The sequence below is a fragment of the Caretta caretta genome, chromosome 3 (assembly GCF_965140235.1).
Source record: "Caretta caretta isolate rCarCar2 chromosome 3, rCarCar1.hap1, whole genome shotgun sequence".
NCBI lineage: Eukaryota > Metazoa > Chordata > Testudines > Cheloniidae > Caretta > Caretta caretta.
Genome location: NC_134208.1, coordinates 46,565,852 through 46,592,048, shown reverse-complemented (window position 1 = coordinate 46,592,048; position 26,197 = coordinate 46,565,852). Strand labels below are relative to the sequence as shown.

General features: G+C 43.6%; 1 protein-coding gene across 6 annotated transcripts in view; it reads right to left on the bottom strand.

The window, feature by feature from the left end:
• The window catches only part of LRRC1 (leucine rich repeat containing 1), a 177,661-nt gene that overhangs the window by 139,679 nt on the left and 11,785 nt on the right, over nt 1–26,197 (bottom strand). For all 6 annotated transcript variants that reach the window (XM_048845272.2, XM_048845274.2, XM_048845273.2 and 3 more), the window contains exon 2: nt 17,435–17,552. In XM_048845272.2, the coding sequence (XP_048701229.1) occupies nt 17,435–17,552 (118 nt within the window). The remainder of the gene's footprint in view (nt 1–17,434; nt 17,553–26,197) is intronic.

Genomic DNA, 26,197 nt, shown 5'->3' with positions numbered 1-26,197 from the left:
CCTGAGACGGATTATTGAGAGCACAACTTAATTCCAAGGCAGCCTTGCCATCAATTTGGTGGACTTTCAAAAGGCATTCGATAGTGTAAACAAAAACAATGTGGAAAATTGTAGAACAATATGGAATTCCAACAAAATCAATCAACTTTTGAGTTGGCATAGAATGCCTTCATAAATGCTGCATTAAAATTAAAAGTGGATTGAGTAAGCTATTCAGCACCAAGACAGGTGTAAGGCAGGGGTGTGTCCTGTCTCCTTTTTTATTTATGCTAGTCATCAACTGTATATTAAAACAATGTGACAGTGATACATATGGCCTAAAATGGAACAATTCAAGGCCATTTGATCTATATTTAGACTTTGTTGACGACATCGCTCTTATAAACGAAGATGCCAACAGACTACAAAAATGCACAAACCAAGTAGTAATGGAGAAGACAGATTTGAGATACAATGCAAAGAAATGTAAAAAAAGTCATGCTAATAGGAACTACAGGGACAGAAATCAGAATTGAAGAAGAGAAACTAGAGAAGGTGGACAATTTTACGTATCTTGGAAGTACCATCAGCCAAGATGGTACCAATTCCGAGGCAAGAAGAATAGGGAAGGAAAACACTGCATTTGGAAGACTCAAAAACATCTGGCAACTCAAACATCTCCTCAAGACAAAACTGAACGTGTACAAAGCAACTGTTATTGCCATCACAGTATATAGCAGTGAAACATGGCAACTTACCAAGAAAGATACACCAAAACTGGATGCATTTCATCACAAAGTCTGATAAGAATACAGTAACTTCTCACTTAACGTTGTAATTATGTTCCTTAAAAATGCGACTTTAAGTGAAATGATGTTAAGCAAATCCAATTTCCCCACAAGAATTAATGTAAATGGGGGGGGCGGGTTAGGTTCCAAGGAAGAAAAAATTTTTGCCAGACAAAAGACTATTTCATTTATATATATATATATTATATATACACACACACACACACATATATATACACACATATACATACACACACACACACACTCTATAAGTTTTAAACAAACAATTTAATAGCGATGATGATTGTGAAGCTTGGTTGAGGTGGTGGAGTCAGAGGGTGGGATATTTCCCAGGGAATGCCTTACTGCTCAGTGATGAACTAGCAATTGGCTGAGCTCTCAAGGGTTAACTCGTTGTTAATGTAGCCTCACGCTCTACAAGGCAGCACGAATGGAGGGAGGGGAGACAGCATGGCAGACAGAGACAGAGACACACACCCTGTGTGTGAGAGATGGGCATTTCCCCTTTAAGTACGCCGACCCCACTCTTAAGTACACTACCTTGTTAAGTTAATCAGCAAGCTGAGACGGAAGCTCCCTCCGTTCTGAGCCCTGTCGTGTGTGTCCCCTGCTCTTTGGAGATGGGGTAAGCAGGGTGCAGGAGCAGGGGAGAGGGGGACACCCTGATGTTAGCCCCACTCTCCTCCCCTCCCCCGCCCCCCAGCAAGCAGGAGGCTCTGGAGAGCAGCTCCAAGGCAGAGGGCAGGAGCAGCACATGGCAGTGGGGGGAGGGACAGCTGAACTGCCGGCAATTGATAGCCTGCAGCTGCCGCACAGGGAACTTAGGGGAGCGGGGAGTTGATGGGGGGCTGCTGGTCCACCCTAGTTCTAAGCCCCCACTAGTTAGCTGCAACAGGCTGCTCTTCCTGCAAGCAGTGGACAAAGCAGGCGGCTGCCGAACGACATTATAAGGGAGCATTGCACAACTTTAAATGAGCATGTTCCCTAACTGATCAGCAACATAACGAAACAACGTTAACCAGGATGACTTTAAGTGAGGAGTTACTGTATTGAGAACAACATATAGAGATAGGAAGACAAACGAAGAAGTCAGAAAAATTACTGGACAAGGCACCCTCACAAATAATCTACAAAAGGGAAATCAGCGTCTGGAACATGTGCTGAGAATGGAAAGAGAACGCTTACCAAATACTGCCTTGAATGGAAGCCACGAAACTCAAGAAGAAAGAGAGGAAGACCGCAAATAACACGGAAACGAACAGTTCTGAATGACATCAAGCACCTCAACGTGGAAAGGGAAGATTTGGAGAGAAGGGCAGTTGATAGGCAAGGATGGCAAATGTGGGTAGCCAATGTGCAGCAAAGCATGGGATGGACTAAGGTCTAAGGTAAGTGCCTAGAAGCAGAGACATCAATTCAGATATTTGGAAGCAGGGGCAATTCCAGTCCCCACCGACCCCACAGAAGGGACCCCACCCTAGTCCTACTTGTCCCAACCTCCTCCCCACCACTGGGGCAGCAGGTCTCCCTCAGCCAAGGAGCCTCAGTCTCCCCTCTCTCTCTTACCCACTTGCTTCATTGTACCAGTGCTGCCAGGAGTAGAGTTCTCAGCAGACTCCCCTGTGCTCCACTGTACAGGAACAGACTCCCCTTCATCTGGATGATGGGGCAGCAGGGCCAAATTTGAGTGATGCTGCAACCTCATGTGCCAGGTTGCAATGCCATTCACTAACATCTGATGCCCCTCCGTCTGTAAAAAGGGGCAGCTGGGTCAAATTTCAGTGGCGTTGCAGCCAAGCAGCCAAAATGATGCTCCGAATGGCTCTGGCAGCAGCTGTACTGATTTAGCATGGGACCAATACTTAAAGTGCAAAAACCTGGGGGTGGGAGGGCATTCGCCACTTCCCCCTCAATTGGTACCACTGCCTAGGATCCAGGACCCGTTTGTGCTAGGTGCTGTACTAATACAGAACAAAGACAGTCCCTGCCCCAAAGAGCTTCCAATTTTCCAGAAAGGCATGGCAATCTTATAACCATGTTCCCTACTCCGCTGCACGCACAGGTGAGGAAGAGATGCAAATGACTGATGCTTTTCTTCCTTTTTTTCTTCTGAACAGGAATCAGAGTTGCCTGACCTGCTGTACGCCATAGAAACAAGCACCACCAGATTACTTTTGGCATTCATGGAGCAGCTGAACACAGTGGACCATTGCTTTTGGGTTTGGGAAACAAGCACTGAGTGGTCAGACTGCATTGTTATGCAGCCTGGGAGGACAAGCACCTGCCTGGAACCATGTGCAGAGCTCACCCCAAAACTGTTGCACAAGGGCTCCAAAATGAGCTGGCAACTCCAGACTACTATGGGTTGGTCACGAATCAGTTTGGAGTCCGGAAGTCAACCACTGGGGCTACGGTAACGCAAGTGTGCAGGGCCATTAATTGCATCCTTCTACAAAGGACTGTGACTCTTGGCAATATGCGTGAAATAGTGTATGGCTTTGAGGCAATGGGATTCCCAAACTGCAGCAGGGCAACAGATGGCATGCATATTCTAATTCTGGCCCTGGACCATCTTGCAATGGAGTACATCAGTAGAAAGGGGTACTTCCCTATGGTATTGCAGGAGGTTGTGGATCACGGTGGGCATTTCACTGACATCAACATGGGATGGTCTGGAAAGGTGCATGACACACACATCTTCAGGAACACTGGCCTGTACAGAAAGCTCCGAGCAGGGACTTTGTTTCCACACCATAAGATGCCAGTAGGGGATGTTGAAATGCCTACAGTGATCCTGGGAGGCCCAGTGTACCCCTTACTCCCATGGCTCATGAAGCCTTACACGGGAAACCAGGACAGCAGCAAGAAGCACTTCAACAATAGGTTGAGCAGGTGCAGAATTACCATAGAATGTGCCTTTGGCAGACTAAAAATGCCCTGGTACTTCCTTAATGGCAGATTTGGCCTAAACCAGGAAAATATTCCCATGGTCATAGCAGCCTGCTGCGTTCTCCATATTTGTGAGGCGAAGGGTGAAAAGTTTCCCACAGGGTGGAGCACAGAGGTGGATCTCCTGATGGCTGAATTTGATCAGCCAGATACCATGGCTATTCGGGGGGCACAATGGGGGGCTATTCAAGTCAGGGAGGCTTTGAGGCAACATTTTGACAATAAGCACCAGTAATGTGTTTTCTACATAGCATTCTGCCATGCTTTGTTAACTTGCCACCTTGCATGAAAATTGTGATGATTCCTGACTGGGATTTACAGTCAGCAAATGATCAAACTGACACTATGTATTACTATTATGACCAACCACTACATGTATGAAACAAAGATTGCTTACCTTTTTGAGAGTTTGTTTTTATTAAATACCAATTAACACCACAAACAAAAGGATTGGTAGGATGGGAGATAAGAGTGCAGGGCACATAGGCTCTTATAGCTGTGTGTAAGTCCAGCTCTTATTCTGGAATCTGTCCAAAGGGGTGGAGTGAACGGAGTACTGAGACTTTCCGGGAAGTTGCAAGGTATGTGCGGGAGGAGTTTTGGGAAGGCAGTTCTCTATCAACCGGCCGGGGGGGTGGGGAGGGGAGGGGAGGGGAGTGAGCACACCCGTATTCTGCCTGGAGCATGCTTAGGGATTTAAACATCTCTGCTTGTGTCTCCATCACTTTTATCATCATCTGCTCCTGGCCCTTTACAATGCGCTCCTCACTGCCCTGCCTTTTTATTTTAAATTTTTCCTTCAGGGTCTCTCTCCACTTCCTGCATTCTCTTTTTTCAGCCTCTGAGGATTGGAACACCTCTCTGAACATGTCCTCCTTGCTTCGGTTAGCATCAACCCAAAAACAGCATTTAAGAGGGCTCTCCTCTCCCGCATCATGTGCGCCAGAGACAGACTGCTGGAATGGACTAGACCCATCCAGAGTGGAAAAGAAGTCCTAACTCGCCACACCACCAAACGACCCTGCGTTGTGCTCCGCATCGTCCTCCAACTCAACCAACCACCTCGTCCACAACTTCGTCCACAGGGTTAAATCCACTGTCCACTCCCACCAGAGTATCCACAGGTCTCTCGACAGTGGAGGTGGGGTTGCTACCAAGGATAGTGTCCAGCTCCTTACACCAATCCATAAGTGTTTCCTAATAACCTTTAAAATATTCATAGATCCGCTATAAAAATCAGCCTACCACATCTTATCTGTTCTTTGACATTCACATCCCTGACTGACTCATTCTTCCTTGGTACCTCCTTACAACCTTCTTTACACGAAGAAAATTTACAGATGAACTGGGGAGGACACTGGTGGGAATGATTTTGGTAAAATCCCCATGCAGACACAGCCTTACAATGGAATAACTATTACTTGCATATTTATGCTCTCTCAGACATAATTTGAGTTAATGCTGCTTACACGGTTTACTCAAGTCTCCTCCCCCAACCCCGGCGCCAGGAAGGTTGGGGGAGAAGTAAAGCAATGTAGAAAAGGAAACAACGTCACACTTCTATACTGGCAAACAAACAATGACATTAAGAGGTTGTAGGGCCCGCACCTGCTGACGATTTCAATCTAAGGCTTTTTCTAAGAGGGAAATTCACTGTCTTATATTCAGTATTAGCACAACAGAATTTGAGAGAAACTAAATATGTAGCAATGAGTTTCCCTTACCAATATACCTAATTATTTAAGAAAGCACCATCACTCAAAATACTTTTCTGGTCACCTTTTAGTGAGGGCATCTACAAATAAAGTCCAGGGTAGACTTCAGATTCTGTTTTTAACAAACCGTTCTCAGACAAAAAGCTATTTAAAAAAAAACACACAATTAACAAAAAAAGGTAAGTTTAATACTTGGCAGTATTAAGACAGTGAGGGGAGAGTTGGAAATAAGAAGGTTACTCACCCTGTGAAGTAACTGAGATTCTTCAAGATGGTGTCACTTTGGGTACTCCATTTTTGGTGATTGTACATCCCTGCACCTTTGATAGACGAGCACTGCTACTGAAATTCTCCTGGGTTCTGCATGTGCTCTCCCCATCTCATGCCATTGTCGATATCTATCTTGCACTGCGCAACCAGACCCCTCTCAGTTCCTTCTCTACCACAGAATCCGGAAATTGAAGTCAGAAGAAGAAGGAAGAGGGCGGGTAGTGTAGCACGCACAGAAACACCGTCTCGAAGAACCTCAATTACTGTACAGGGTGAGTAAACGTCTCTTCTTCTTTGAAGAGTGTCCCTGTGGGTGCTCCACTTCACGTGACTGTCAAGCAGTGCCCCTCAGTGGATAGAAGGGGCTTAGGACTTGCATGGGTAACGGATGATAATACACTAAGTCCTACCAATTTGTCCAAACTTGAGCTCGGATCTATTGTATAATGTTTTCTGACCACGTATGCGGACGCCTAGGTGGCCACTTGACGTATGTCCATGATTGGTAATTGTTGAGAAAGGCTACTGAGGTTGATAAGGATCTGGGGGAATGGGTTCAGATTTCTGTTTGGGGTTGTATATCCTCCTGTTAGTAGCAAAGGTGGATGCATCCAGAAATCCATTTAGACAGTCTCTGCTTGGAAAGGGTGGAACTTTCAGATCATTCCAAAGTTAAAATAAAAAGTATCAGTGACTTTCTGAAGGTCTTAGTTCTCTCAAAGTAGCACACTAGTGTGTGTCTGATGTCCAGAGGGTGAAATATTGAGTCCCATTTTCTCCCATGAGGTTTAGGGAAAAATGAGGCAAGATGGATTGGTTGGGTAAAAATATAGGACAAGGTTTTAGAGTGACCTTGTCGTTGAAAAAGATGGTATATAGTGGGTGTGCCAGGAGGGCCCCTAATTCTCCCACTCGTCGGGCAGACGTGATAGTGACTAAGAATGCCACCTTCATTGACAGATGTGTTAGCATGTTGCTAATGGTTCAAATGGGGCCCAGGTAAGGCAGCATATTACCAAGTTCAAGTCCCAAGGAGGGGCAGGTACTCATATTTCAGGGTGGACATTTCTGATATCCCTAAGAAAGTGTTTGGCGATAGGATAGGAAAATACAGATTTCAGAGCTTGTGGTCTTCTTTCTTCTTCTTTATGCCACTTTTCCTGGTGAGGGTTTACCTTGTGATGAAAGGCGGTAATAGCTGCGAGATGGACTGTGAGCAAGCTAAGGGATAAGCTGTAACTAAAGAACTCTGGCCTGTATTCTAAAATCATTGGTAAGTGGGCGGTAACAGCTCGGGATAGTTTGTTTTTGCCCCAGGTATAGAATCTCCTCCATTTATGAAGTATTATGGGTGGTAAATGGATAATAACTTGATTATCATTCACATTGTAAGGAGAGCGATCACTTTAGATAAGCTATTACCAGCAGGAGAGAGTGGGGTGGGGGGAGAGAAAACCTTTTGTAGTGATAAACACCCATTTTTTCATGCTTTGTGTGTATAAAAAGATCTTCTATACTTTCCACAGTATGCACCCGATGAAGTGAGCTGTAGCTCACGAAAGCTTACGCTCAAATAAATTGGTTAGTCTGTAAGGTGCCACAAGTACTCCTTTTCTTTTTGTGAATACAGACTAACACGGCTGTTACTCTGAAACCTGTCCTTCTACTGTTCAATAATATGTTTTTCAGCTGTTCTGAGCAGGTCAGTTCGTCATGATGGAACTGTGTAGGAGCCATGCTCTCAGGAGAAGCCTCTCCAGGTTTGTGTGATACACCTGTCCAGCATCTTGCAATAGAAGATTTGGCAGAAGTGGAAGAGTGCATGGTGCACATACCGCCATCCTCAAAAGGTACAAGTACCAAGTTTGTCTGGGCCATGTGGGGACTATCAAGGTGACTTTGGCCTTGTCTCCTCTTATTTTGTGTATTACCTTTGATAGCAGGGGGATGGGGGAAAACGCATATAGCAGGGAGACATCCCATTTGAGAAGAACGGCATCGCGCAGGGATCAGCACGCCAACCCTGCTCTCGAGCAGAATTGCGGGCATTTATAATTCTGGGATGTCACAAAGAGGTCTATGAATGGGTGACCCCGTGTTTGAATATGTTCTGCAGAACCGTGTTGTTTAGCTTCCACTCATGGTTCTGAGAGCATTCCCTCCTCCTTGTATCTGCTGCGGTGTTCTGACATCCAGAGAGAGAGATGAGGCATTGTAGTGGATACATCAGTTCCATAGTTTCCTGGCTTCACTGCACAGGAAATGTGATCTTGCTCCCCAGTCAGTTTTATATAAAACATTCAGGCAATGCTGGTTTTGCTCCTGATCAAGGGCAGGAAGTGCAAGCATGTGTTCCGGATTGCGCTATTCCAGGAAGCTTATGTGTAACAGTGTCTCAGAGGGAGACCATCTTCCCTGAATTGTACGATGTGTAGGTAAGCCCCCCCATCAAGGTGGCATTTGTTGCAAGAAGCATTGTGGGTAGGTTCTGTCTGAAAGGGACTGCCACACACTTGTTGTGGGGTTGGGTCCACCAGCGTAAAGAGTCTGACTTTGAGCAGCACAGTGAGGTGCCTGTTCAGGCCATGTTTGTGTGGAATGTAGACTGTTCTTAGCGAACCCTGACTGCAGAGCATGTGAAGTCATGTGTGTCGTACTACGGATGTGGTTGCTGCCATGAGGCCTAATGGCTGGAGACAGGTCCGCACCGACATCTGTGGGCTGTTCAGTACTGTGAAGATCAGACTGATTATAGTAACTAATCTGGTCGGTGGTAGGGACGCTTTGGCCTCTAGAGCTTCAAGATGGGCCCTGTTGAAGTCCAGTTCCTGTATGGGTGTCAATGTTGATTTTTCTATATTTACTTGGAATCCCAACCGTGAGAAGAGGGTGATTATCCTGTGCATAATGTCTATGGCATCTACTTCTGTGGGTACTTTTAGAAGGCAATTGTCCATATAGAGAAAAACTGTCACTCCCTGCTTGCGGAGGTGTACTGCCACTACCGCAAGAATTTGGGGGGGGGGGGGTCGGGGGGAGGGACTCACGCTGCTGTCGAAAGGCCAAAAGGCAGAACTTTTTATTGATAATATTCTGTCCCCAGAGTAAACCTGAGGACCTCCTGTGAGCAGGATGTATGGTTATGTGAAAATAGGCATCTTGTAGGTCGAGGGCTGAAAACCAGTCCCCCTGTTCCAATGCTGATATTATTGTTGCTAATGTGACCATCCTGAACCATTGGTTGAATTTGTTGAGTTTTCTGAGGTAGAAAATAGACCCTCCTCCCCCCCATCCACTATTCTTTTTCTGGGTTAAGAAGTAGTGGGAGTTAAAGCTTTTCCTTGTGTTGTGATGATACCTGTTGTACGGCACCCAGATGGAGGAGGTGGTTTACTTCTTGCCATTGAAGGTGTTCATGAGAGGGGTCCCTGAAGAGGGACAGGTCTCTCAAGCCCTTGACCAAACCCTCAAAATTGTTGTTTTTCAGAGGATTGGTGGGATGCTGATGATTGAGCTGAGGGTGGTTGATGCTTTGGAGGTCTCGGTCTGTGCCTTTGTGCGTCATATTTCCTCTGTTGTTGGGCATATGGGACAGACCTTGTACATTGTGTGGCATAGTATTTACCCTGTTTTCTTATTGATGCAGGCGTGTATATACACCAAGGGAGCAAAGAGTCACCAGAGAGTCCTTCATGGTGTGAAGGGACTCAGTCTTTGCCGCAAACAGCTTCTGGCCATCAAATGGGAGGTCTTCCACTGTGGACAGTATTTCTTTTGGGAAGCCAGACAAGTGAAGCCACGAAGCTGGATACATAACTAGGACAGTGGCCATGGAGTGTGCCGCCGGGTCAGCAGCATCTAAAGATACCCGTTAGGTGATTTGGCTGGGAGTTGGCCCTCTGAAATAATGGCTTTAAATTGATTTTTTGTCTTCTGGGATTATGTCAATAAAATCTGAGAGTTTGGAATAGTTCGTGTGGTCATATTTTGCCATTAAAGCAGCATTACTAGCAATCCAAAATCGAAGAGTGGCTGATGAATAGGCCTTGTGTCCAAAGAGGTCTAACTGTTTTCACTCTTTGTCATTCAAAGTGGATCTGGATTTGTGCTGCCCGTTTCATTGGTTGATGCCATCAACCACTAAGGAATTCGATGTAGCGTGAGAAAATAAAAAGTCCATTTCCTTTGAGGGGACAGTACTTTTTATCCACTCTCTTGGAAGTGGGCAGTATCATAGCCGGGGTCTGCCATGTTTTTAGCCGACTTCATGAGTGCGTCATTTATCAGACGTACAATTTTTGATGAAGAGAATGCTTGGAAAATGTCAGTAATTTGTGTTGGAACTCTGGGACTTCCTCTAGAGGGATCTCTAGGGAATCAGGGATTCTTTTAAAGAGCTCTTGAAAATGTTTGAAATCGTCCGCAGCTGTGGGTGGCGGTGGCATTATGGCCTCATCTGGGAAGAAGAAGAAGAAGAAGAAAGAAGAAATATTAGTGGCTGGTGTCATGTCCTATTCCAAGGTCACCTCCTGTTCTTCAAAGCTTTCTTCAAGGGGCTCTGATGGTGCAGTCATTGAGGATGGTGGGGGAAATCTAATCCTCTCCCCACAGGGTGCTGGGGTATTGTCTCCTATATAGCCCCTAGGGGTCCCAGTAGGGCCACTGAGTGGGGAATGGCATAGGCAGTGCCATCCTTCTCACAGCAGAAGGCAACCTCCTCCTCATCTTTCTCCTCGCTGGAAAATGGAGGGGCCAGAGATGAAATGGGCTCCCATGGTGCCAAACACACCAGAGAAACATTGGTACCGAAGAGAGAGGTTTCCAGCGTCAGTGAAACAAGCAGGTCTTTGTGGTATAGAAAATGGTGCGGTGCCAATGATTTTGGTACAAAGGTGGTTGGTGCCAACGATGCTGTTGCAATTGCGGCCGTTAGTGCTGACATCGGAGCACTCTGCGCTATTGGGACAGGAGGTGGTGCCATAGCCTGGGGGCAGCATCCTGCTGCCGCTTATTTAGGCGGCTCGGTCTGTGCCATAGCAGAGGAGATAGATGTCTGTTTGCCCCTCGACACCGAGCTTGCCCACTTTCACGGTATGCGCACTCCTGGAGGTTCCTGGTGCCTTGTAAGTACTCAGCTGCAGTGCAGTTGGTACCAAGGGCATGGAGCGGGCCGGAGACCACTTCTTTTTTGGCAGCTCTTTAGGATAGGAAGTCAATGCTCTTTTCCTCACTACCTTTTTGGAGGAGTGAGTCTTCCACTGTGAGAAGGGTGAAGTTGCTGGAGACTGTTGTCCAGAGGGAGTCTGTGGACCAGGGTCGGATGCCAGGTGCAGAGACTTCTCCATTAGTAGAAGTTTGAGACGTAGGTCTCTGTCCTTCCTGACGCAAGGTTTCAAACTGGTGTAGCGAGAGCACTTCTGTGGGACATGTGTCTCACCTAGGTGCCAGAGGTACTCAGTGTCCATCCAAGACTGGGATCACCTCCCACCAGGAAAGGCAGCACTTGACGCCCGGTGAAGTGGGTCAAATTATAGTGGTTCGATCCTAACAGTGAACACAAACTATGCTAAGGGATAAACTTGGAAGAAAGGGGAGAGGGAAAAAAAGGTTTTGTTTTCTTTTTTTAAGAAAATAAACAGGGAGAAAGGGATAAGTAAACCTAATTAGGGTACTTAAGACCACTCTAAAAGACTGTTCTAAACACTAAGTATAGTTATCGGTTTTAACACGACTGGGAGCTCAGTCTCAGGCAGAGGACAGCTGAGAAGGAACTGAGGGGGATCTGATTGCGCAGCACTAGATAAGTGCTGACAATGGCACAAGATGCGGAGAGCGAATTTGCAACCCAGATGAGCACTGCTGCTGAAATTCTCCGATCAAAGGTGCAGGGATGCACAATCACCTGAAGTAAAACACTCACAGGGACACGCCTCGAAAAATCAAACTTAAGTTAGTCACTCTACACAGCAGTCTGTACACAACAGATTCCGGGGCCACCCCAGGAAAGAAAGCGATCTACAACAGCAGACAGAAATATAATGGGACAGAAACACAAGGGGAGTAGGAGAGAAGAAACAAGGCCAGAATGAAAAGGCAGAAAGACACTAGTTGCAGGACAGCCCTTAAAGTTTTTCTTTTAGAATTCCTTATTTCATTGGGAAGAAAGATAATATTTATATACCACAACTATGGGTGCAAGGTAAGTCTTGTTTTCATTTCAGGCTGAAGCAGGCCAGGTGCTATTGAAGAGGAGATGGGCAAAGAGAACATTTAACCCTTCCTCTCCCCCAGCAATGGTCTTCACAAGGCTCCAAATTATTATCCAAAAGGCCAAAGTTACGAATGTTAAGCAATGGAACAACAGCAAATTGGAGAGTCTTCATCCTTTATATAAATTATAAAGCACAACAAAATGCTGGCTTTTTTAGCCAAATTCTACTTTACGAATAACTCCTCTAATAATGGGAACCTAGAATCGCTCCTGAGGTGAAGGTAGCTTTCTTATTTCACATGTAATGGGAAGAAACGTCAGTTGCAGGAGAATAGTGCACACACAGAAGTGACAGCTTACATTTCCCTCTGGCCATCAGCTCTTTGCACCTCAATCATGTGAGCACACAAGCACGATAGAAACTAAGATGGGTAAATTCTTGTCCCCTCAGTTTGATTGAAGTGGTTGGTGGAGGAACTACGGATTGACAAGGAACAGTGAACAGCTAGGATAGAAAACGGGATAGTTGCCATCATCCTCACTGCTACAATCCCCAGACACTGCCAGTGTTACATTAATGCTAAAACAGTTCACATTAGTCATGGTAGGGCTAGCATCTCCAGAAGCTGTTTTTGAGGCCAGAAGAAGTGCTGAGGCCTGGTCTACATTTAAAACTTATACAGGCATAGTTATATTGGTTAGGCATGTGGGGTTTTTTTGGTTTTTTTGGTTTTTTTTTTTGTTTGTTTGTTTAAACAGACATAGCTATGCCAGTATAAATAGGGTGACCATATGTCCCATTTTGACCAGGACAGTCCCATTTTTAAGCCTGGTCCCGAGCTTCCAGACTCTTCTCCTCCCCCCATCCCCGCCAAAAGAGTAGGCATTTGTCCCGTTTGCTGATCAAGTTGGCAAGAGCAAACGGGACAAATGCCTACTTTTGGGGGGGGGGGGAGAAGAGTCTGGATGCCCACTTGTGTCAACATGTTTGGTGGGGGCAAGCGGAGATGCCAGCCTCCTCCTCCCGCCAGGGAGGGATACAGAGCTGGGGCAGGGGGGAGAATGTTGAGGCAACATTCCAGCACGGGGAGGGGGCCAGCAGGGTGCCAGCAACAGGCAACAGCCTCTTGGGGGAAGGGGCCTCAGGTAAGAGGCTGGGAATGTCCCGTTTTCTCTTTGGGAAGCTGTGGTCACTCTAGTTACAAGTCTTAGGGGTTGTCTACACTTGAAACGCTACCGTGACACAGCTGCACAGAGTTAATCCAGTGACAGGAGAACCCCTGTGGCGGTAGCTAGGTTAACGGAAAAATCCTTCTGTCAACTGAGCACTGTCTACACAGGAACTTAGGTCGACCTAACTACCTCACTCAGCGGTGTGGATTTTTTCCACACCCCTGAGCCATGTAGTTGGGTCGATCTAATTTTCTAGTGTAGATCAACCCCTAGTCTACACACACCAGCATAAGAGAGTGCTTTTGCAGGCATAGCTTATGTCTCTCAGGGGAACTGGTGTAAATTATGCCAGCAAAAGCACTTTTATGCTGATATAAGCTGCATCTATGCAGGATACTTTGCTGATATAGCTATACTAGCATAGATATAGCAGCACAACTTTCCTAACGTAGACATGGTCTCCTCCAAGCAGATAGCCTGTGCCAGCTATTCAAGCTGGAACCCCTGCCCACACCAGGAACAACTTTTTGGTCAGTCAAACTCAAGAATCCTAAAGGCTTGTCTACAGAGAAATTAAACCACCTGAACTAAAGGTGTGAATTTAAAGTGTATTACTTAAAGCACATTAGCGCCGATCTACAACGGGAACCTACATTGGCATAGCTACATCTCTCAGGGGTGTGAAAAATCCACACCCCTGAGCGATGTAACTAAGACCACCCAACCCCCGATATAGACAGCACTATGTCGATGGAAGAATTCTTCCATCGACATAGCTACTGCCTCTCGGGGAGGTGGATTACCTATGCCAACAGGAGAATCCCTCCTGCTGGAACAGGGATTGTTCCCACTGAAGCGCTATAGCAGCTGCAGTTCTGTGGCTGTTGCAGTTTAAGTATAGACATACCCTGAGACTCCTGTGTGGATGCTCTCAGTCAGAAGTACAGTGGACTGAGTTTACTTTAGCTTAATTCCTCGTGTAAATGTCCTAAATTTCCAGTCCCATATGCAGGGATAACCCACACGTACAATGATTAAGTTTGCACAAACATCTTTTCTGAAGTACTGAATGTGTCCTTTGTTGGAGTATATTATTATTTCTCCTTCTCAGCTGCTGCTACCTCAATGGGGAACATAAGATGTCCCTCAGTCCTAGAAATCCTGGTACCATGTACACTGAGTTAGGAGATCAGGCACTTGGGTAGCAAGCACAGGGCTGGGACTTCTGGGAGTAATAAAGAGCAAGGAGCAAAGGCGGCAGGGAACGGATCTTCACCATCCCTGACAAAGCTTTCACTGAGTAGCATTCCTCCCTTCATGCCAACATAAGAGACACACTCACTCTGCTGACAGCATGATGAAGTGTTGCCTGCATTTAGCAATTCACTTATATCTTGGAGTTTAAAATATACTGCAAGTTATATTTGTTGGTGCTGGGGATGCCACTGGCTCTTTACACACTTTTTTCGATTTGCAATGCAGTTCTGTAGTCTATACATCTGATAGTGGCCTATGTAAAGTTGCCCTCAGCTTATCACTTGAAGGGTGGGGAGAAAGGAAGAAACATTAGCTCTATGATAGAAGAATGGGAGCATTCTGTTCATTCAGTAACTTCTCTTCCACCTCATCCAGTGATAGAACATTCAGAGTATCCCATTTTATATGTGGGGAATAGACAGGTACAAGGGTCAGTGGTGGTAATGGGTATTAGTATTCCATCTCTGAAGGAAGTAGGATGGTCAGAAATGAAAGCAATTAGTGCAGTAAGCAGACAGCTAGGACAAGAACAGAACAATGATCTCTTGTGCCCAGAGTTAAGATGTCACCACCACACTTCCCTATGCACGCAGCAGGTCATGTTTTGACAAGCAGAGCTGTTTTTCTTGGTCTGAAAGAAACACACATGATTGTAGTTTTTGCTGAATACATAAATAGCAAAGACTGATTAATAGAGAGTCACTGGGTAGGAGGAACCTTAGGCATGTTGAGATTCTCTCCTGTATAAAGCTGTTCTGAAGAACAGAAGTAGGAACCGCACAGAACACTCTGATAGTTAGAATATTGTGAGAATCCTTACACAAGATTTTTTTTAGATTGACAAAAGCAACTAAGTTGTAAGCAGTTACATGCAACTGTATTAAACTGAAGAAAGTTAAGCCAGTCATTTTGGGTAATGAACTTGGAAGCAAGAAAATAGCACAATAAAATGGGTGATTAAGACTGGACCTTGGATGTACAAGAGAAATTGCTTCCTGCAACCTACTTTAGTCCAAGTCATCACTTCAGAAGTTATTGCACAAAGAAGTATTTTATAAACCACCACCACCCTCCACACACAAACATTCATTCACACTATCCATTCTTGTTAGAATTGAACTCTCATGCCAACTTCCAAGTGAAGTCAGGCTGCTTAAGGTCCAATGGCTCTGCTCCATCGGTTCTTCATTTGCAGGGAAAAAAACACAGAGTTGAGCCAAAGTACTGTTTCTTTTGGAATTAAAGGGTTGCCATCTCTTGGCAGACCTACACAGCCAAAAATGCTGTACATAAAGCCAATGGCATTAACACAGAGACGTATACACCATTTTTACAATGCAATTTCTTAACCAGCTGAATGCATTCTTTCTGGCTCCCAGATAATTCCTGCTCAATCACACAGCCTTTTCCCTACAAAGCTTTGTGAATATGAATGAAATGATATAGTACAGTGGAAGTCCTGCAGTAATTCTTTTGGGAATGGGGGTCAGAAGTGGCTGCATTTCATTACTGAATGTCCAAAGGAGGGGTCTGGTGAGAATGTAATCACCTGACACCTTCACATGAGGATTCAAAGTTTAGATAGATATGGAGGGAAAGGAAGGGGAGAGGAAAGGTTAGGTGACTCTACCAATGGAAACAAATACAAAATTTCCTTTACAGTTTAATGTCACTTCTCTAGCTCTTCAGTGTTCTTTCTCCTTATATTCAGGTACATTTTTGTCCCCGTCCCCCCCATACACGGCAATTTTCAGGAGTATACACTGAAGCAACACTCCAGACCTAAAAAGGATAGACATGACTGCCTCTGTATTTAACTGGCTCTTGTTCCTTCACTAAACCAGAAGCACATCACTGAGTGTGACCCCTCTGCCCAGGGCTCCTTGTGTGTTGCTTCTGCAGCGTTCCTGATATTTGCTGGCCCAGGCAACAAGAGACCATGCTCCACTCCTAAACACTGATTTACTGTTCCTAACCTATCAGGGCAGCAAGCTGCTGCAAGGGGGCCCTGCAGGTCCTAAACATCTCCTACAATTACCAAGGGATCACCAGGCTACAAAGCTAACAAGTCACACCAATTTCACTGTCACTGCTTAGAAAAGCAGGAGCAGTAGTTGAAGCAAGCACAAGACCTGAACAACAAACGGCATGCTTTTTACTTGCAGCAAGGAACAACAAAAGATTAGGCGGAGAGAGACAGAAAAGGATGAGGAATGGAATGGACATCTAGCCAGGGCATAGCCTTTGTACATCAATGGGCTATCTGCCACATCTTTCATTTTGGTCTCTGCCTTCTAGGTGTATATTTATAAACTGTGCTTGAAAACCTTACCAAACAGACACACACACAGCAAAACCGGATATATAGATTAGTATTCCTTCAGCCAACAGTATTTAACCTTTCAGAAAGGAGTGGGTAGAGAGAAGAACAGTACTCTAATGCTATAGTTCTACTGCTGGCTCCCCTTAGCATTGAACCATAGCACACACAGTCTAGCACTCCAGAAAACTCTGTGCATTATCTAGGAGCACATTCTTCATGGTGTTTAGAGGCTTCAGAGCCATACAAAGACCCCCAGTAGCAAATTGAGAATCACAGTACAGTGTAGAACCTCAGAGTTACAAACACCAGAGTTACGAATTGACTAGTCAACCACACACTTCATTTGGACCTGGAAGTATGCAATCAGGCAGCAGTAGAGACAAAAAAAAAAGCAACCAAAAAACAAGTACAGTACTGTGTTAAACTACTTTAAAAAAAAAAAACAAATGTCAAATTTAAAAAAAAATTGACAAAGTAAGGAAACAGTTTGTGCTTATTTCATTTACATTAAAAAGGTTAAAAGCAGCATTTTTCTTCTGCATAGTAAAGTTTCAAAGTTGTATTAAATCAAAGTTCAGTTGTAAACTTTTTAAGAACCGTAACGTTTTGTTCAGCGTTACGAACATTTCAGAGTTCTGAACAACCTCTATTCCTGAAGTATTTGCAACTCTAAGGTACAATGTGACTTGTAACTCTCTGTACAATAAATAGGGCAGAACCAAACAAGTCTGTGAATACTCTAGCTTACCATTTCGAGACAAATCAAGTTCCACCAGCTGCATAAAGTTTGCTATTTCTGGAGGGAGCCGCTGAATTTCATTATCACTGAGTCCAAGTTTCCGTAATTTTACAAGCTGGAAAAAGGGCTGAAAAAGAAAATCCCATATTATTATTCACATAATGCATCTGCAACTTGGTTAAGTTCACATATGTCAAGTTTCTTGGAGGGACAGCAGCACTGGTTGATATAAACATCTAAAGTCCCAGGGACTGCCTCACAAATCTTCTTATTCAACTAAGCCCTGGTCTACACTGGGGCAGGGGGAGGTGGGGTGGAAATCGATCTAAGTTATGCAACTTCAGCTATGTGAATAGATCGACTTAGATCGTACTTACATCGACTTACCATGGTGTCTCCACCACAGTGAGTCGACTGCTGCCGATCCCCCGTCAACTCTGCCTGCACCTCTTGCGGCACTGGAGTACAGGAGTTGACGGGAAAGCACTCGGGAATCGATTTATTGCGTGCAGACTAGACGCGATAATCAATCCCTGCTAGATCGATCGCTGCCTATTGACCCGGTGTGTAGTGAAGACATACCCTTAGTATGATAAAAATCAAGTACAGAAACAACTTAAAAAGAAGTCAGATTCTTTTCAGAACCACAGAAAACAATTTCCATCTAGGTATTTGTACTGACCTTGCTATGAAAGGTGAGTAGACCTTGCAGCACTCTTTTGTGAAAAATAAAGTTCAGTGTAGCTTTTAGAACATTTATAAAATTCTAGCCATTATGAATCACAGCAGATTCATAAAGTCTAGACAGTTACGTAATTGTTACTTAGAGGCTGGCTTTTAAGCAATATAGTTTGCTGACTACACTTCCAGATAAATACTATTTTGGTATAATTTATTCAGCAACTCTCTCAGAGAACATCTCAGCATTATTCTGATCTCACAAAGTAGAATATTAATTATAAAAGCTATTCACATACACAGAAATTCCACATCCCAGTTATGATGGTTAGAGCACAAAGAGAACTTGCTACTCTAAAAAGTCTGTAAGTTCCATTCCCATAGTTTTAATACTATAGGGAAATATTGTGCTCACATAAGTCAATAAAACATCATCTATACGACGATCTTGTGATAGCTTGGACTTGGATATCACAATTTTCTACTTTGAAAACTGCTTTTCAGAAGAAGGCATTATAAAAGAAAAACAGTGTTGCCAACTCAAAATTATACTGCAAGTCTCATGATATTTAGGTTTGGAGGGGTTTGTTTTTGTTTAAGCCCCAGCTCCTGGACTCAATCTCAGCTTTCATTTAGAAAATTTTCTAGCCCTAATGGCTGCAGTGAAAATATGGACCAAGTGTTTTCTAAAGGCTTTAAAAATAAAAAAATCCACAGATGGCAAATAAAAAGAAGCCCCAATTTTTATTTTTTTAAAATCTCATGGGGGGGGGGGGGGGGTCTGACACATGATTTTTTTAATAAAACTGACCTTTTATTACTCACTAGGAAGTCAAGAAATATGCAGAACTCCCTTGAAATACAACTGTGCAACAATGAAGGACTAAAACAAAAACGATATTGGATATCACTTGACTCCAAGCAAATGGGAAGGGATATAGTGCACACAATTGCAAATGGAAGGGGAGATGGTTCACAAGACACTATTAATATACAGCGCAGACTAGGAACATTTGAGAACTCCTCATCCACACAGTGTTGTTTATTACATATACAGCATGTACACATGTCTGTAATATATATTGCAAACACCACATAAAAATATATAAGGACCAAATAGGACCAGTTAAACCTGAACAAGTTACAAGATATTTAGCCAGGTTACTATTCCCAAAGTGAACTAAATTTCTTACATTTAAAGTTCTCTAAGAATTGTATGTCCATTTTATGTACCAGTTGAGGAGGCAACACCAATATGTAGATAAATGATAAACTGTAGAAATGTGAAAAAAGTCTTAAAGTTGTTGTAACCTTTTTATACAGGCCTAAATCATTTTTCAGTTCCAATTTTAGTGGATCCTATTCCAATTTCAGATAATGCCTATTTATAGTTAAGCAAGAGCTACACTGTCAATGCTCACTGAAGCCTTGAGGTAGTCTCTGAGCTACGCTTACTTCTGCCAATTGTTTGTTAGTGGCCAAAACAGCAGTATTTACTAGTTAAAATAATCTATATGCATGCACACGTTACACTCATCAAGAGAGCATACTGCCTTAAATATTTGCTACATGTAATCTGATAGACCTGGCTCATTACTAAATTACCATAATAGTCGGACTCTATTCACAAAGCACTCTGGTAGGAACCTAAGTGCAACATAATAATTTCTTGATATTTGAATGGGGGCCAGACCAGAGTGTCTACCCAGCATTCAAAATATGCTGCAACAGCATGGTTTTGACTGCAGATCCAACTTCTTTGCATGTGTTTTGGCAACATTTTTTAAATACAGCTTCTTTAGTGAAAGAATTCTCAGTTTAAAAAAGAAAAAAAGGGAACATTACCCATTTTTCTCAGCATTGTGTTTAAGGATTTATATTAGGAGGAACACTTCAAAGCTCAATGCTGTTCATTTTGCTGCAAAGGAAGGGGGGAGGGTCACTTGTGACACTGACTAGCTATAGTCCACAAATTAAGACCTTGTAAATCAATTTTTATCCTTATAATGTTCATGACCAAAAAAAAAAAAAAAAAAAAATGTACACCACACATTTCATTCCTTAATGAAATCTTTCATGTCAAACATTATAACTGGTCCTCCTGAATCTGGAAACAAGCAAACCAAAAAATAAAGTCAGTCAGTCTCTAATAAGGATTGATGAAACTCCAACTTCTCTTCTGGGCAACGGGCCAAACACACACACGTTGCTGGACTTCTTTGACTGCTCCCTTCTTGCAAGAAGGCAGAGCATTAATGCACTAGCATCCTGCATGAATATTTCAATCCCTTGCCTGAACAACAATAAGGAGCAGATGAAAGCAAGAGACAATAAAAAAAACGAAGATAATGGAGGGCTAAAGAACACTCTTGAAGCTAAGCTGCTTTAAGTGTTCTTTTCAATGATACAACCACACTGAAGCCATGTGAAAGTCAGTTTATAATCTCCCTTTGACTCAGCAGATTGACCAAAACGCTTAACATCACAAGCAACGTCTTCCTTCAGGAAAGCCACCACTAACAGCAGGAGGCTCAGAAAGATAATTAGGGCCTGATTTTCTAGAAATGACAACAGTTACATCCACAATAAGTTGCCATGAAGAGACTATGAATGAGTTGCAAGCTCAGTGTTGTATCTGACGAAAACTGAGGCCTTATGGGGGGGGGGGGGGTGTTGAGGGACGACAAGCAGTTAAAAGTCTATTTTAAAATAGCCCCTTAAGCATTTTATACGTAACATAGCTTTGGTGTCAACTTCAGATAATAAAGGCTGGAATTTCAAATCCAAGAAATAAACATATCACTGGGGATATCTGAAAGTCACTGGAACTTTTATTTTACTTACTGTTTCATATAGTGCCTATAATTAAAGTATCAAGGCACAGAATAACTGAACAGAGATCAAAACTTCGCCTGTCTTAAGGCAGCAACAGCTTTTAAAAAGGAAAAATAGGTATATAGGAGTTACAGATTTAGGAAGAAAAGTTTGAGAATAAAAAGCCTCACGTATAGTAAATTGATAAACAATTTGAACAAGAACTTTTTTTAAAATGTAGGCCTTTAGTTAAGCTCATAAACCCACACTTCTTTTCAGGCAGAAGCCTAATTTTAGGCAACAATTTTTAACACCAAAGTATGAAAGCCACCAAAATGAGAAAAGCCCTCGGGTTTTGAGAGAGTAATCTTCCATTTGCAGATTATGTTTCTGTAATTATCAGGACACTGATTAGAATAATTTTCTTTAAAACTGTTTTATTCTTCTTTTGTGCTGCCCCAGAAAAAAGGGGAGGATTTGAAGCTTATTGTCACAACCACAAATATTTCTCTGGGCAAACAGGCAGAAGCCAAAAGAAGTTTTGGTGAACTCTCCGAAAAGACAGCTAAAAGGAAAGGCATTTGTTCCAAATTATCTCACAAATCTTTGAGATTACAGATACCATTAAATGCATGTTTGTCATAGCATAGATATGGTATAAACATTTCGTATAACCCGTATGAGCACCTTTGTACTGGGATGGTAAAACATCTAGCATAGCTGACATTTTTTGCAGTTCTAGCTAAGACCATTGCCTCAGCTTGCTAGGGGGCTGAAGCTGGAAAAAATATACATATAAATCCTCTCCCAAACAGTGAAATGCAGCACAGTTTTAACATATCATTGAAGCGATAAAGTGTGAAAGAGCAAGCATCACTTTGAATGAGGATGATGGAAACCAAACTGCAGAATGATTTACTCCCAAGGGCATTCTGCACCAAAAATTTAAATATTCTGCACACGATATTTTAAAAATCTGCAAAATTCCGCAAATTTTATTTGTCAAATAAATATGGAGGCTCCAGCACGGCACTGGGAACACAGGCCACCAGCTGCACAGAGATGGGAGATCACTGTGCGGTTCCCCCCAGGGACATGGACTCAGCGGAGAGGCTGCACGCAACCCTGACACAGTGTGAAGGCCAGACCTGCCCCAGGAACACCCCAGAGCCCTGCCTCTCCGTGCCAGGTACACCAGGTATGGGCAGATAGGCTCAGCAATGCAGGATCCAAGTGCAGAGGGGCTTGGCAGGGGGAGGGGAGACCCAGGTGTGGGTTGAGAGGGCTCTGTGTGGGGCAATCTGGATGAGGGCAACTCAGTGCGGGATCTCGATGCACAGGGGCTTGTTGGGGAGTTGTGGGTGCAATGATAATGGGACTCTGCAGGGCGGTCCAGATGAAGAAGGCTGGGGCTCAGTGGGGCGGGGGGTGTCTGGGTGTGGGGGTATAGATGGTTGGGATTCAATAGGGTGGCGATCCAGGTGGCTTGTTGGGGTGGTCCAGATGCAGGGGGAGTGGGGCTCGTTGGGGTGGGGGGGGGGCCAGGGTTGGGTGAAAGGGGATGAGGCTTAGTGGGAGGGTCTGGGTATGAGGGGTTCTGGATGCACGGGGGTTTGGTGGATGTGGGAGCAGCTCCCTGTACAGTGATCCCTTCCCCTGCAGCTGAGGAGCAATGGGTGCAGGAAGCGCAAGGGGACTGGGGACAGGGGGAGAAGACAGTTTGCCGAGCTTTCTACAGCTAGGGGAGAAATCCGAAGGTGGGTCTGACATGGCCTCAGATGCCATGCAGGGGAAGAGAAAGTCCCGTCCTTCCTAGCCCTGCTGGGACTAGCAGGTGAGCCCGGTGCAAGATAGGAACCACCAGCCAGGTCTTCTCAAGTCTTGCCCCCTGCTCCACAGTGATTTACCTCTCTGACAGCTGCCCTGGACACCTGAAACATACTGCTGAGGAGGATCGTATGACCGCTCTTACGCTTTCCATTGCTTCCCTGTCAAAGTCATTTTTCTGCGAGGAAGCAAAGAACTCTGCGGGGGACATAAATTCTGCACACACACAGGGGCACAGAATTCCCTCAGGAGTAAGAATGTTAAAATAATCAGAAGAGGGAAATAACTGTTGCGGTGGGTTTACTTCAGATGTTTTTGATTGGACATTGGAACCCTCTGCTGCTGGCGTCACAAGTGATGGCATGCCAGCTCAAATGTAAAGTTTAATTAAATAAATCTTTACCTTAATACACAACTTTCACAGAAGAAAGCAATGCTCAGCATGGAATCTTTCATAACACTGCACATACAGTTACAAATTATACTGCATGCAGAAAATTCAGACTAACTTTATAAGCCGGAGATCCGTCTAAATATAGTTTTAATAAATGGTATATGTTTTTCAAGATTACTGGTCACCAATTTTAAGTCAAAGAGGATTACATACATTTAAAAATATGACAGACCGCGAGACTGGTGCTTTGTGTAGATATTCATATACTATGCAACCTATGCCATTGATTAGCTTTGCTAAAAGCAGGATTTAATCTGTAGAATATGCAAGGACAGTGTCATTCCAAGTGCTTATTTGTCCTAGTAAGAAAATGAATATTAACTAGAAATCCTCGATAGAGTAGTTATTCTTGAATGTTAAATTCTAAAAGCGTGGGGAGTTGTGCCAACTGCACTTACCATGTCCAACCTAACCTCAGATTTGAATTCTAGTTTTGGAGTTTATTCCAAGAGCAGAAACTAAACTGAAAAACATAAAAAGGACTTTTACAGCAAAAAGAGACTGCCAAACCCATAAAGGCCAGTAAAAAACCTAATGTGTAATTTAAATTCTATTGAAAGAAGTCTCTTCAAATTCAGATAATAATGGATCAACAGTCTGAAAGTTATAGACTCATTCTTCTTAAAAGTCAGTTTACAGACTACCTGTGTAGCTGCACGGCTGAAAAAGCAACTGAATGACACCTGGCAATTTTCCACGATATGTCCAGGAGGAAGTCTCCAGCCAATCAATATATATCTCAGGAGCAAAATAAAAGGAAGGCAAGAAAACCGTAAGCCAGTATTATGGATGTAGGATCCATCACAACCAAAGATAAGAGTCTGATCTTCCCCTACATAGGGGGCAGTTGGGCCTAAAGCAGTGAAGTACTCAACCACTGATAGATTACCAGCATCCTCTATGAGAAGGATAAAGCCTCATCTCTTCAACTACTATGAGACTTCACTGTTTCCCAAGAAACAAAAGCTCCAAGTTTATTTCTTTCTTGAAGAAGACTTTTCAATCAACTCTGTGGACCCTCTGGTGGCAAATTTGAGTAAGTATAGCTAGATGGCTTATATTAAGTTTAAATAACTTTCTTTTACATTGGAAAGACAACCAAACTTCAGAAGAAACACCTAATTTAACGTGTAAGAGATACTGCTAATATTGAACAGCAATTGTTTCAGCTCTGAACACCTGCTTGGTTAACAGATGCCTCCCATGTGGAAATCAAGTCACTGTATGGCTATGTCAGTACTTATCACTAATTGTTTCACAGAAGGGATATTTCTGTGGTATATTAATAGTCTGTTTTAGAACATCATTAATGTATTAGCCACATGTCTTAGTTACTGTCTTTGCTGTACAGATACTGTATATATCCAACTGCCTTTTTGCTTTAGGGTTTGTCTTCATGGCATTATTATGCTATCAGAGCCACATCTAAAGTTTCACCCCCATAATCTGACTCCTATCCCCACACATACACGTCTCCAGCTCCCCACACACACACACACATCTCCAGCTCAAGTGGTGCTTAGAATTCAAACTAGCTGGTCTGTTGGAGGGGGTGTGAGGCAGAGGGTTGGTTGGAGCTTGTATGTAGTGGAGATGCAGGAATTCATTGTTATAAGTCACCACCAGTTAAACCAGTCACTGCGCTGCTAATCCAATCACTGTGCATTATGAGTGCTGTTTTGCAATATGGCAGCTTTCAATAACACAAGGCTTGCTCAAGCGGAGAAACTTGAGTGTACTACCTCAAGTTAACTGTTGCAATGAAGCCCTTAAAAGAGTTTATAGTCATTGTTTGGGATCAATGGGGACCTCTGAGCAGGAGTATGTGGGAACAATGAGGAATGACAGCCCAAGAGATCAGCAGAAAACAGCCAACTGTCTATTTAACCATGGTATAATCATCTGGAGGAAGTTAAGCATTTGAAATAACTATGAAGTTTAATTGGTTTGGACAGGTATAAGTGTGAAAAAAATTAAGTTGGAGTCTCATGTACTGTAGGATAGTCAGCAGCAGCTTTGTGTACAATAAAATGCCAGTTACTATAACATAACTGAAGTCAGGATCTTTCAGCTACCCAAAGGCCTCACCATTAGCAAGTGAGCAAATCCTGCATTCTCACTACTTACTGGGATAGTAAGTGGGGTGCAGAACAGAATGGGATCTGACAAACACTGCTCCCCTCAATTTATTCTGGACAATAATCAATTTAGAAAAAATATTATTATAACTTTTGGGGGGCATGGACTGTTGTTTAATTGTTTGTCTAGCACAACAGGGCCTTGATCTGGCTGAGGCCTCTACAAAACCCCCAACAACTACTAGACCTCATCACAACCAGCTGACCTCATTTCTGCAGCAGAAAGTAGTGGATGGCCCAAAGAACCAGTCACCTTTTTGTACAATGAATCAAGTCTGTGGATGCCCCACAAAGTCATCTGACAGTATTTATCACAGTGAAAAGGAGCCTGCTAGAGGGTTTTTTTGTGGGTTTGGTTTGTTTTTTTTTTTTTTTTTTTGCAGAGGGATGGGAGTGAGCATGGGTAAGGATTGTTTACAAACATCCACCCCAAAATTTTACAGCTGGGTTAGAGTAGTGCTTTCATCTTTCTGGAGTCATTACGTAATTTTAAGACTTTGAATAATGCATGAAAGAATGTCATGCTTCTGCATTCCATCTTTTCCTTAAGCTTCACATACATGTGCAACTCACACTAAAAGGAAGGGAAGGAAAAAAGCCAAATTTCAGGGCAAGAGAAAGCACAGATCTACAGTTCATGATGCAAACTCCGCTGGCATGCACTCTAAATGACGTGCTTGACAAGACATAAGAAATGCAGCATGCCCCTCTTCCCTCCAATGGATGCGCTGAAGTCTGAGATACAAAATCAGCAAGGCAGAAAGGGAAGGGAAAAAAGAGGCCAAAGAGAGAGAGAGCACGAATCAGATAACTGAAGCTACACTAAGGTTGGCACTCCACCACCACCAATTTAGTGTTTGG